Here is a 13,708-nt window from a genome sequence, read left to right on the forward strand (position 1 = left end):
AACGGGAGAGGCCACAACAGTGAGAGGCCTGTGTACTGCAAAAAAAAAAAAAAAAGTCACTGTGTGTCAGACGCTTGGTGCTGGGGATACTGTCCCTGCCCTCACAGAGCTCACAGATACTAAATAAATATACAAATAAACATTTTTTAAAAGTCTGTTTCTTTAAGTGCTTCATGTTCTAGCAAATTCATCCCAAGAAATCTGAAGTTTTAAAGAGGTTCAGATAGAGCTAATTATCATTATGGTGAACATTCCTACATAACTCAGAATTTCCAAGATCTAACTACTGGTCCAGTTGTTTCAAGCCATATTCAATTATTAAAAGAGTCGTGGAGCCAAGGAAAGGGGCTGTGGCTCCTTGTAGTTTATTGCTGTGAACTCTCACTCATACTTGCCTCTGGGAGAGACCTGCATGCATATCCAACACACTCCTTTCATATAGGCTACGTCTGAGCACGCATGGGTTACAACTGGGTAATACTCAATTTAACCTAAAATAAGAAGAATCTTTCTTGCAGTGTAAAGCTCAATATACTATGTCAGTCAAGACAGATACAATCAAGAAGCAAAAGGTATATTCATAATTCAACGTAGAATTTTCTGCTATTTTGATTTATATTATATTGACCTAGTCCCCCTGGGCTAATGTTGGACTTGAGCCCACATGTGTTGGGTGCCAGCGCTTTTAGCACATGCACTGGAGAGGTTTGCCCTGCTTCGGTGGTGTTGAGCTCCCTGTGGAAGCGAAGGATGCCACCTCGGATCCCTTATGACGCTTCACCAACCTTTTCTGTTACCACCTCTTAGGTAGTTACCCAGGCCCAATAAAGCCTTGGTTCAGAATCAGGTGTCCTAAGCGTTGCCTTTGCCTCAGACGCCATTTGACATCCAATTTGCCAGGTATCTGCTTCCTGCGGTGGCCACAGATCACGTTGACATCCGCTGGTCAAGTGGTCTTTCCGAAGCAGCTCCAGAAGTGAAACAGTGGAATTCTGTTGGCTGTCTTTGGGAAACCAAACTGATTCTCATAAGGTTTTTCCCTTTGAAGCTGCCTGCTACCTTTGCTATTGTAACTGTGATCCTTTGGAGAGAAGGAGAAATTGTCTTCTTTGAGGGATGTGATCAGAAAGGATGTGGCCGGGAGATTTCTCATAGTTTTACAATACTATTTTCATAGTATTTTTAGGGTATTACTTTCCTCTCTGCCTGTGACTATATATGAGGCTATTGTTTATTATTCATACATGTCGGACTTAAGCGTTTGCTTGGTCTCTTTGAAGGGATGGTATTATGTATGTCTTTATAGATGAGTTTCCTTTGAAAACAGTATTAAGTGGAGTTTGGGAATAGCAGTGCATCTGACAATGGCTTCTCTTACATCCTTTTTTTGAGCCCAGAAGTAAGGGTTTTTAAAAACAGAATTTATATAAACTACTGTTCCACTTGAACCTGGACACATTCATGAAGTGTAGTGAAAATAGGGAAGACTGAGTTCTTCCTCTCCTCCAGGAGAAGACAAACATATCTGCAGACCATTTCTAATATCTGCACAGGTCAGGCTCTGATGCTCCTCCCCCAGCTGTGTGCATAAAATCACACACACAGAGCCCTTGGCTGTTTTGTGAACATCAGGCTAGACTAGTGGGTGTCAAACCTTTTGGCCTTAGGGCCCTTTTACCTTCCTAAAAACTGAAGAATCTGAAAGAGCTTTTGTTTCTGTGGATTATATCTATTGATGTTTATCATGGGAGAAATTACTGAGAAAACGTTTAATATTCATATAATTCATTTAAAATAATAACCTATCCTTTACATATTATTCCATAAATAACATTTTTTAATGAAAAAGATACTTTCCAAAACAGAAGGAAATCATAAGCAGGGTAGCATTGTTCTCCATTTTTTCAAAGCTCTTTGATTTCAGTTCAGAAAGTTAGACCATCATTTCTACTTCTGTCTTCAGTCTGTTGAGACGTGTCGTTTTGGTTAAAGTATGTGAAGAAGCTCCCACAGAGGTATTTAGCTGGAAGAGGGAGTATTTTTTATTTTAAGTGTGCTTTTCTGAAAATTTATTTTATTGAAGTATAGCTGATTTGCAATGTTATGTTACTTTCTGCTGTACAGCAAAGTGATTCAGTTATACATACATACACATTCTTTTTCATATTCTTTTCCCTTATGGTTTATTATAGGATATTGAATATAGTTCCCTGTGCTGTACAGTATGACCTTGTTGTTTATCCATCCTATATGTAATGGTTTGCATCTGCTAACCCCCAAATCCCAATCCATCCCTCCCCCTTGGCAGCCACAAGTCCGTTCTCTATGTCTGTGAGTCTGTTTCTGTTTTGTAGATAAGTTCATTTGTGTCATACTTTAGATTCCACATATAAGTGATATCATATGGTATTTGTCTTTCTCTGTCTGACTTACTTCACTTATTATGATAATTTCTCGGTCCATCTGTGTGGCTGCAAATGGCATTATTTCATTCTTTTTTATTGAGTAGTATTCCATTGTATATGTGTACCACATCTTCTTTATCCATTCATCTGTCGATGGACATTTAGGTTGCTTCTGTGTCTTGGCTATTGTAAATAATGCTGCAGTGAACATTGAGGTACATGTATCTTTTTGAATTAGAGTTTTTGTCTTTTCTGGATATATGCCTAGGAGTGGGATTGCTGGATCATATGGCAACTCTATTTTTAGTTTTTGGAGGAACCTCCAAACTGTTTACCATAGTGGTAGCACCAGTTTACATTTCCACCCACAGTGGAAGAGGGTTGAGGAGTATTTTAATAGCCATTTCAGATCATTGTGCATGTTCTTCTTGGATACTACACTAAAACTTGACATGTGACAGTTTATTAAAGCTTAGGAATTCAGTGAAATTTTCCTTCTCTGCTACATTAAATCCAATGACCTGTCTTGCACTTTGAATGATCTTGTATCCATGCATGTGACATACCATGTGTCAGTCATTTCAAAAAGCTTAACTGAGGTATGCAGATTTCCAAATGGTGATACTTCTCATCAAGTAATACCCCAAAATCACATTCGTTAATATCACCACCAGTCTTGTCAGAAAAGTCTCCAGGTATTTGGAAGGTGTCATGGTGAGAGACACAAGTTTTCAAAATTCTCATTGTTGCTGGAAAGCTCAGATTCTGTCACTGGCCACAAATACTGTCTGCCGCTTTCCTTACAGTACAAATACAAGAAAAGTACTTGTTCTTTTTCAAGAAAATATCTGCCACATACCCAAGACCGAATAACCATAGTTAATGTCTGACATAGTCATTCTTTCAAGTAGAAGTGTTGTCCCAGCAAACAGGTGGCGAATTCAGCTTGTGAATGAAACACTCAGAGAAGGGCTTTCCTGTGCAGGATGGTCAGCCCTCACGGCACAGCAGAAACACTTAAGTATACTTGCCGTGGCATCACCTGGGAAATTTAAAAGCTCAAAGGTTAGAATTTTTTAAATCAGTAGGTTTTTTTGGTTTTTTTTTCTTGATTTATTAAGAACATACTTTGTTATCTAAAGTTAGCCAGTATTCTTCAAAATATGATTTTGAATGGCTGTAAATTATCACATAATTCAAAATATTTGTAATGGGCATTTAGGCGCTTGCTTATTCTTACCATTATATAACGTCAGTGAAAATTCTTGAACTAAATTTTGTCGTATCTTTGAACCTTAGAATTATTACCTAGAAGGGAAATTCCTGGGGGATAAAATGTGGCCATTTTTTCAGGCTCTTGGTTTAACAGTGAATATACTTCAGTTAGCAAGATATGTGAGTGCTCTTATAGCACCAACTCTGGTTCAATTTTCTCTTAAGTTCCTCTATTTTCTTCTTTACAGTTACGGGAAATTAAAATGTTGAAGTGTTCATGTAAAATAAGTTCAGACCAATAAAAACAAAGGAAATACAAAAAAAAAAAGAAAACATCCTTAGGTGAAACTTTTTTGGTTTTTTGTTTGTATTTAGAGAGCGTGACGATCAGTAAAATAATGACAGTGTACAAAGTACAGTGTGGTTACCATTGCCTTGATTCGTGCTGAAGAGTCAGCAGTATTTATTACCCACATCGCTTTTGCACCATCGAAGCAAATTTCAACACAGGGAAAAAGCAAACTATGTCTTGGGATTGTTTTGAAAATAGTGTCGAACTCATGAAGCCCCTGATATAGGGCGCTGAGGACCACACTTTGAGGACTGCAGAACTTAGATTATGCAAAGAGAAAACACGTGACTAGATTAGCCATGACAAAAAGACCAAAGCAAGCATCAGTACGTCCTAACAGTTACCTCACTTAGACAAAATATTAGATAGTAATAGAAAATAATAAATTTCTCAACATTTTTGTACAGTTAGAAACCAGAGCTTATTGAGAAAACCTAATTGGAACAAAGATTTCTATAACTTTTCCATCATTTAATTATGGAAATGAAGAATCTTAATACCTTTAAAAAGTATATGCTAAAACTGGAGCAATGTTGACTGCATTTCAAAGCTGTGTGTTTTATTCTGATGATCTAATCTTGAGATTCCAATCACATCATTGATGCTTTTGGGTTTAACTTTAAGATCTTGTTAACGGCTTTTTGGTACCCTATGAACACACGAAGCAAACCATCTTTCACCAGACAGCCAAAGGTAACAAAGGGATGGGAGGCAGTGAGAATCAATATAGTAAGAGTATTTTTAGGGACTGTTGATGGATTGCTGTATTTTGAGCTTAACTTCAAGTGCCAAATGCCCCAGAGCTGACTAAGATGAACTCACCATTTACTGGGAACTGTAGGCCGTCACGCACACGGAGGGCTCTGGGATGGGCAAGACGAGACGCACACGGAGGGCTCTGGGATGGGCAAGACGAGACGCACACGTCGTTCCCTTGGCCGTCTGGGGACAACTCCGGGGGGGTGTTTTTAGGAGCTTCGTGCGGTATTTTGATGAGGACTTGGTACCACTCTAATTGCCGGAGCTGAGTGTCATCCAGTGATGACCTCCCAGTCCTGGTAATGGGTAACTGTGAGATTTTAGGACAACACTGTTACAGCAGCCAACCCATTAATTCTCGAGTCTGGAGGGATCTGGTACACCCACCGAGGCACTCAGGACTCCACGTCCTCTCCCAAGGCAGCCCCGCCGATGGTGGGAGCCACACTGAGCTGTGCTTCCGTCAGCAAGCTGAAAGCTGTGGGTCCCTGACACGGCTCTCAATTGCTAGCAGGTTCCTCTCACTGCACCTCATTTGCATCTGGGACATCAATTAGCATGTTTGTTGAGGCTAATTGAATGAAACTCAATCATAGCTCTTAATTGCTTGACTATGTGAAAAGAAATCACATTAATGCAGCTAATTAAGTGTACGGCAATAGATGCAACATAATTAGGAGGAAAATGTAAAAAACAAGGGATGGCAAAGGTGCAGGAGCCGGGTGGCAGGGGGACGCTGTGCTCGGTTATGGAGCTTCATCCACGCGGTCGGGGACGGGTCCCTCTGCTCTGGCGCCTGCTTGCAAAAAATAATCCACGAGATGAGCATGGACAACTTGAGAAGAAAAATGCAAATAGGTTTGCAATTACTACTTTTTCAAGCTGTTGAGGGGCAGGAGATAGCACCTCTGGGGGGCCTGGCTCTTGAGTGGGCCCCAGGGACTTGTTAAGTGCTGTTTAAAAGTACTTGGCTTTGAATTACCCTCATGCCTTGTTAAAGGGTTTTTTCCCCTTTTATCCTTGATCAGCATTTTCTGCAAGGAACACGGAGAGGGGTTGTATCTGTAACGTTTGCATATCAAAATCAAGCTCGCTGGCTTTATTTCCCCCTGCACGGTCCCTACCTCGGACCATCAGGCTGCGCGTCCCACTTCTGAGGAGGCGACATTGTTTAGTGGTTGTAGCTTTAATTCCTCAAGTGCCAAGCTGGGGAGAGATGAAAGGGGTAGTTCTTTCAAAAATGGAAAACTCAGCGTTGTTTCTCTTGGGAGAAGCTAGAAGCCTCAGACTCACGTATCCAACTGTTTCTGAAAGACTTTTATGGATTAGGAAATGGATCTTGTAACATTTTTATAAATTTTAGTGGCTTGAAATTTAAGAATTGCCAGACTTATATTCCGATTTTCTTAAGAACTGGTTCTTCTGCACTTTCAATGCCTAACTCAGGCAGGAAAACAGATTCCCCCAGCCCATGCTGAGCCAAAGATAAATGGGTTCTGTCTCCGCGTTCAAATCCAGAGAGCCAACACTTGGTACATTTCTGTAATAATTTTAAATAAAATATCCTGGTCATTGTATGTTAAAACATGCCTATTAAAAAAGAGACCACGCTGAGGCTTAGTCACTCTCTGATTAGCCTCATTTTAGAGCCCATAAGCCATAAATGCTCAATTACACTCCTGTTATTGTATTTTAATTTGTTAAGAATTGGCATTAAAGAAGAAAGTTGTAGCAAGTTGATATTTTTAAAGGAGTAACTACGCAAGAAGGAATTCATTATTTACAAGCATTAACTTTGGTTTTGAAACTTGGGTTTGCCTATTTGGAGTAAATGTTAATGGAAGTAAATGAAAGATGCTCAAGAACAACCTTTTTTTTAAATAACCTTGACCCTTGGCCCTGTAGTAACCAAAAGCCACTTCCTTCTTCCGTGTGCTTTTTGTTGGCCATCCTCGTGATGAGCTTGGTCATGAGACTTCTACATTTCTTTCAGTCCGCTTTATCCTTTAGCCTAATTTAATGATAATAACTTTCTTTCCATCCTTTGTCCTCATCCTTTCAAAACCACAACTTTTTTCATAGTAGATTATATTTGCGGCAGTGGGCGGGTGGGGGTCGTCGAAGCATCTTGCCTTTCAAGTGGAGTCTTTAGTCTGTTCCCAGCTGGACACAGCCCCCCCCTTCTCCAAACCTGTGATGACCCTCCTCCTAGATGCCCGTGGCCGACGCCGGCAGATGTCCCTCCCTGAGCTGCCCTGGGAGATGAAATGCACAGCTGGGCAGCCCAGGGTGCACCAGCACCTCTGATCCTGGCTTCCCCGGCTGACAGCGTACGTGCCGGTGCAGGTGCTTCTCTCTGGAAGGTTTATCATTGCTGAGGAAGACCCAGCCTCGCCCCTCCCTGGAGGAGCTGGTCTGAATTTGCCCCTACTTGGTGCAGCTTCTGATCCTTTGTTTGTCTTCAGTCCCACGTTCCTCCTGATTCTAGCCTCAGCTTTTTGAGCTTTAGCGCTGCGCTAAGAATTGGCCATTTGAGGTCTGCCCTTAGGAAGTCACCCTGGACGCTACATTATCATCTCCTGGGCTGGTGCTTGGTGAACCTTCCAGGGTTCTGTAATCTCCATCACAAGGCCCGCCTTCACGTTACGGAGTTTCTCTTCCAGCCCTTCCTCCTCTGTTGAGAATTCTCCCACTCCCTTTCCTGAGTCTGGGGTGGCTCCCATGCGGCCACAAGTCCAACTGCTTGGGTTTCAGGTGAGGTCTGACACTCAGAGCTGGCCCTCCCTCCTACAGATGCTGGAGAGAGGACAGTTCTCTCTGTCCCATACGGTCCCAGCCACCCATATGTGGGTTCTTCCCCCTGGGTTGGAATCTAGTACTTTGAGTTCTTTTTTGTGCCATAACTTCTATCAGCAAACTTCCTACCTGTGGATAAACCAGTGACTGCTTCTCAACCCCTTCACCTTATGGAATATGGACATTGTCTTGCAATTAAAAGAAGCCACTAGAGTCCTTCTCTTGGCTTCCCTAGCACCTTCTGGGCCCTCTGAAGCTTCTGCCATACACCTGGACTGACTTTCCTCGTCCTGCAGGCTGAGGCCTCTGACCCGTGCACTTTGCTGCTAGACCTTCATCTAGTTCTCTCTCTGTATCTGTTGACTCTGTTGATTGGCAATTACAAGGAAACAGCTCGCTTCTCCAAACTCCCTGGGTCCCTTGCAGTCTCACACCAGATTGTTTGGCAGTTCTTCTAAAATTAGATTGACGTGAACTTTATTGTTTATAATCAATACAAATTTATTGGTTTTTTCCCTTTATATCCTAAAAGGAATCCACCAAGGTTCTGCCAAGGAAGGAATCTGTTTATTTCATTTCCTGGTTAGTCTTAAAACACTTGAAATATTATTTACCCAAGAGTGATTTAGATAGACTATATCCTTTCTTCATGTGTGATGTTGGCTTAATGATATGTCTGCAGAGACAGGGGGGTTCATTGCCCCCCAAAAATGTATGAAAGGGTCAATAACTCCTCTAATTTGTCAAGAGGCCCCTCACTCTGGCTCTCAGTTGTCTTCTCTTTCCCCACCCAACAGCCAATTCTTAAGGATTGTTTTCCTCCATATTGAATTAGGTGACGGCACAAAGAATTCCCGGTGTACCTAGACTTCCCTTTAGTTCCATGATAACTGCTAGTCATTCACCTCCAAAGTGTAGATAAAAGCAAGATACTTTTTCTGAGTACAGTGAATCACTTGGAGAAACATAAGGCTTGAGTACAAATAACGTGCTTTCTTTTTTAGCATCCAGCTCTTGTGACCTCCATGTTTTTTCAGCACCGTACCACTGACCCCCTCAGACATCTTCCTGAACAAAATGCTTGACCTCTTACTTAGAGTTTTCACCTGAGTTCCCACCAGACAACTTCAGTCTTACCTAGATGTCTAATGGTATTGCCCTCGAAGACAAAAAGGCTGTTACAAAATAGTTCCTACTCCATGGAATTTTACCCAAAACTTACAGGAAGAGCCCAGGTTCCTAATGTACCATCTGATATGCAGCAGCTCACAAAACAGGATTTCAGGTCTGGACTGGTGTCTCCTCCTCCTGGACAGAAGACATCGGCTGTGTGTCCTGTATTTCCAGGGCCTGGGTGAGTTCAGGACACAGAGGCAAAGCTGATTTCAGTGTAATGATGATGCCATCAGTACAAGACAGGTCAAAGCCTTATTTTTAAGCGCTTGCCACCGTGGAAGGGTCATAGGATTACAACTCAGGATGTCTGATAGAACCTCTTGTCCTAGATTGTAAAAGGTCTTTCTTTTAATCTCTCTTGGATGTTTAACATTTTGAACAGGATTACATGCAGAATGTTCATGGCAAAGAGATCGATCTTCTGAGAACCACTGTGAAAGTCCCAGGGAAGAGGCCCCCCCGAGCCACATCAGCCTGCGCGCCCATCTCCAGCCCGAAAACCAACGGTCTGTCCAAGGACATGAGCAGCTTGCACATCTCACCAAATTCAGGTAAGCTGACAGCTGACATGCTGAAGAAATCCAGCACAGTGGCAGCAATGGGTGGTCCTGGCTGGAGGACAGTGCTGAGGTGTTTGGATTAAGTGGAGATTTTGACCATTAAGGTTGTAGACTAAGGTTTACAAGTCTCATCTCTTCTGTGGATGATTGTTTCCGCTACACCCTTGGGTTCCTGGACTGCCAACAAGCAAACTGTGGCACTTTGAGTCACAGCTGCACAAACCATTAGGCTTTCCCAGAGCTGGGCGGTTGAAAGTCACGTTTTACACATGATGGCGGTTTAAGGGCCTTCTAAAAAAAACATGAATTCATTGTTAAGGTGTCAAGGATTAGTATTAACTAATTTGTAGTGATTGTGTTTAGAAAAATGTAAAAGCCATTTGGAGCAAGATTTAAAGGAAACCCCTGGACCTGTATAAAGTTCAGATTCTCTCAGTTTTCTCTTGTAACTGTTATGTGATTCTTTCACACAATTTTGCTTTTCTTTATTCTCTTTTAAGGGAGAATTTGTTTTTTGTTCAGGATCAGAGAAAGTTAGTGTTTTCTCAGAATAGATATGTTGAGAAATTCCTGGCTTCGGTGTGCAATGCAAACCATTCAGAGTGTCGTGGTTTGTTTTTGTTTAAGAGTCTTGGCAAACTGTGCTGTGGCTTTTACCTTCCCGTGATCGATTATCAGAGAAGAGGTGGTAAGAACCACTTTAAGTCTTCCACCAACAAACTCAGACTCCTCCAACGTATGAAATCCCTTCACAGATTTCAGTTGTTTCCTTTCCTGTCTCCAACCTACATCTGATCGTCTCAAAATAGATTTCTGTTCTGCAGTCATTCCTAGCATATGTCTCTGCTTCTTAAAGATGCTCTGCCTTTTTTCCTTTCTGAAATGTTAAATGTTTTTAAAGAGGAATGATGCTGACCCCACAGTGCCATGGCGTGAATGACATTGTTTGGCAAAAGGAGGGTAAGAAAAAGGGGACAGAATTTGGGGTCCAGCAGCCTGGGTTCTACTGCCCGGTGCTGCATGGTGTTGAGCAGGTAACTGACCCATGTTTTACGTTGGGCTGATCTTGCCTGGCCCTGCCCCCATCACAGAGGTGTGACGGCAGGTGCTGTGGAAACTCATGAAGCACAATACAAACATCAGCTGTTGTGACTAATCAAAATAAAACTGGCCTTTTCTGATAACAGAGACATTAGTTCATTCTAGAAAGGTGATACGGTTACTTTATGTGGCTCATGACCTGCTGACCTTCCTTCCAAGTGATACATGAGTTTTCCTTTTCTAGATGGTGTGCTAACTCCATGGGATGGGAAGAGAGAAAAGTGCTCAAGAAAAAATATTTTTCTATACTGCATAAAAAGCTAATGTCTTCATTAATGTATTTATTTGTTCAAAAAGTACTTGCTGAGCACCTGTTCTGTGCCAGGAATTGTGCATTCTGTGGATCCAGAATCTCTGACCTCCAGAACTTCTATGCGAGGCAGTCACCCTATAGCCAACCCTCCACTTCCCCTTCTAACCCTTGTGACACATCTATCCATTTATTTGTTCAAGTCAGCAAGCATGTATGACGTTTCTGATGTGTGCCGGTCACTGTCCTGAGCTCTGGGGGTACAGGAAAATGAGGCATAATCCCTACCCTCTGGACTCTCACCCTCTGGGAGGTGGGAAAGATGAGCAGAAGAGCCAGCGCTGTGCAGCAGCTCAGAGGTGTGAAGGCCCAGGGGTGACGAGGTGGGGCAAGGCTTCAGGGCTTCAGGGATGCCTGTGTGGGGTGTGAAGAAAGGATGGGAACTTGCCAGGCACATAAGATGAGGGAAGAGTCCTGATGATTTGAAGATGTGTCGGCTATGTAAGATTTGGAGTTTGAAATGTCATCTTGAGATTTGTGTTCTTTGGGGCTTAACTGCCACTTCCTGTCCTAAGGAAAATGTAATGTTTGATAACAAATAGAAAATACAAAATGCCATATGAACTTTATCATATCCCCAGAGGAGGTTCTGTCATGGGCCTCGGCTAGGGATTGAGTTTTCAATGCCCGGTTGCTTTCTCTTTAAGATTCTTGCTGTTGGGTGAATGGGAAGATTTGGGTCACGATGGAAATCCCTTTTCCATGGTCACACCCATGGTCGGTTTATTACAGCACATCCTTTCAACCCTAAGCTAGGTAAATCCCCATTCAAGGAGCCTGGTAGATGTTTCATCTTCTTTGGATCACAAGTAGGGACTTGGAAGTGGGAATACGATGTCCGCAGGAGCACAGCACCACTTTGGGGGAAGAAAGTCCCTCATGGTCACAGCAGTGCTCAGGGATGTGGTGCCCTCAGCTAAGCCTGTGGGCAATGTCCTTGGCTGGTATCACCCAGAGCTCTACCCTGTTGTTCATAGAAATCTCTCACATGAAGAATTCCAACCCAGCAAATTTAATTTGAAGTAAATGGATGCTACTTTTAAGTGATGGACTTTTAGCTAAAGATAGGTATTAGTTATTTTAGAGCTAACTTGCTGAAGAACTTAACACACTACTTAACCTCATCTTTTCATTCTCAACTCATTTGAATTCTTCCATTTTGTTTTAGACCTCTGGATTAACTGGGCATCTCTTGTTTCTTTTTAGCTTTTTTCTTTTTTATTCGTTTTCTGTCTCCACGTTAGAATTAGATCAATGTTATGTGCCTTCCCTTCTAGTCATTTTTTCATTCACATAGACCTGATACACACTTGTACTGAAATCTTTGTGTGTAACTTATTAATGTCTTAGCATAAAAGTCCATAGGCAAAGTGACTCAGCCAATGGATATAAACACTTACAAGATTCTCCGTACATATTTCCAAATTCATTTCTAGAAAGGTTTTATATAAAATACCCTTCCGTCCATAAAGTGAGTGCTCATTTCACCTCTACACATTTTTAGAATCTATACTAGTATTATAAGCAATAAAAATATCTCGTGTTTTGTTTATTTGGATTTCTTCAGTTAGTAGTGAGGTTGAACAGCTCGTATATTTATGGGTTTTGTGTATTTCTTGTGTTGTAATTGTGTAGATGTATCCTTTGTCCATTGTTGCACTAGGTGCTTGTCTTTTGCTTATTGACATGTAAGAACTCTTTGTATATTAAGGATAACAACACTTTGTAATATGTTTTGCAGCTATTTCTCCAGTTTGCTATTTGCTTTTTGAATTTTATAGTCTTATTTACATACAGTTTCCCCCTCTTTAGTATGTAATCAAATCATAAGACTTGTACTGCTGTAGTTTCTACTTTAGATATTTAGAAAGCCTTTAATAATTCTGAAATAAGATCATAATTCATATATATGTATTTCAGAGTTTTATAATTTTATTGTTGTTCCTTTTCCCCTTTTTTATAATTAACCTCTAATCCACCTTTAATTTGTTTGGGTCTATTATATATAATAGGAAATCTAGTTAAACTTTTTATTCAAATATATAACTAATTGTTCTTTCTCTCTTTGTTATTTCCTTTTCCTGTTGATTCTATGTGTCACCTTTCTTGCACAACTAACTCATTTAATCAAATTAGCTATGTTTCTGGGCTTGAAAATTTATTCCATTGACCTACTTTCTCCGCATTGTGTGGATTTACCACATTGTCTTAGATTCATGGCTCAATTTATATCTGGTAATGTAACATATAACATGGTTTCATATTACTCTTTTATTTTATAGTGTTTCTTGGTTATTGCCACCATTTATTTTTTCCAGTAAACTTCAGAATAACTTGAAACCTTTCTCTTCTCCCCTAAAAATAATCTCATTGTGACTCTAACTGGCATTGCTGTTAATCTATGAATTAATTGTGGAAGAACTGACATCTTAACTTTATTGAGTTTATCACAGAACACAATTCTTTCCCAGTTTATTCAAACTTATTATATACCCCTCAGTAAAGTTTTAACACTTTTTTCCATTTAGGTCCTGTATGTGTCTTATTAATCCATTCTATTACTTTATAATTTTTGGTGAAATGTGAAGCTGATATTTGGTGGGGCAAGGGGTTGTCTATTCTGTCATCTAATTGGTAAGAAATAAGAAAGATCCTAATTTTTGTATTTTTTATATCCAGCCATCTTACTGAACTCTTCCTTAGTTGGAATAATTATCCAGATGTTTCTCTTAGTTTTCTAGTGTGCAGTCATAATGCATTCCATGTTTCAAACATTATGATGCCTAACTGTATGTCAATGTTGACTTTTAGTTTCTCCCAACCAGTTTAATGATTTGGATACCTTATTGCTTTGCCTCCTGTACCATTCACTTACCATCATTATTGAGTCTGCTGCATGCCCTGATGATGCTCTGGAGATTCAGGGGGCCCTCCCTCCAAGGGCTTACACTCCAATGAGGGGTGGAAGAATCAGAAGATAAACACACAAGCAAGACCACTGAAGCTGGTGATAATTGCTAAAGGGTCTAAAAGG

The 13,708-nt window shown here is 40.9% G+C and overlaps 1 protein-coding gene across 5 annotated transcripts in view; it reads left to right on the top strand.

Moving 5' to 3' along the window:
* AGAP1 (ArfGAP with GTPase domain, ankyrin repeat and PH domain 1) overlaps positions 1-13,708 on the top strand; it is a 566,346-nt gene that overhangs the window by 374,214 nt on the left and 178,424 nt on the right. For all 5 annotated transcript variants that reach the window (XM_081243347.1, XM_081243348.1, XM_081243351.1 and 2 more), the window contains exon 11: positions 9,086-9,254. In XM_081243347.1, coding sequence (XP_081099473.1) covers positions 9,086-9,254 — 169 coding nt within the window. The remainder of the gene's footprint in view (positions 1-9,085; positions 9,255-13,708) is intronic.

Source organism: Mesoplodon bidens (genome assembly GCF_964165515.1).
Source record: "Mesoplodon bidens genome assembly, chromosome: 8".
NCBI lineage: Eukaryota > Metazoa > Chordata > Mammalia > Artiodactyla > Ziphiidae > Mesoplodon > Mesoplodon bidens.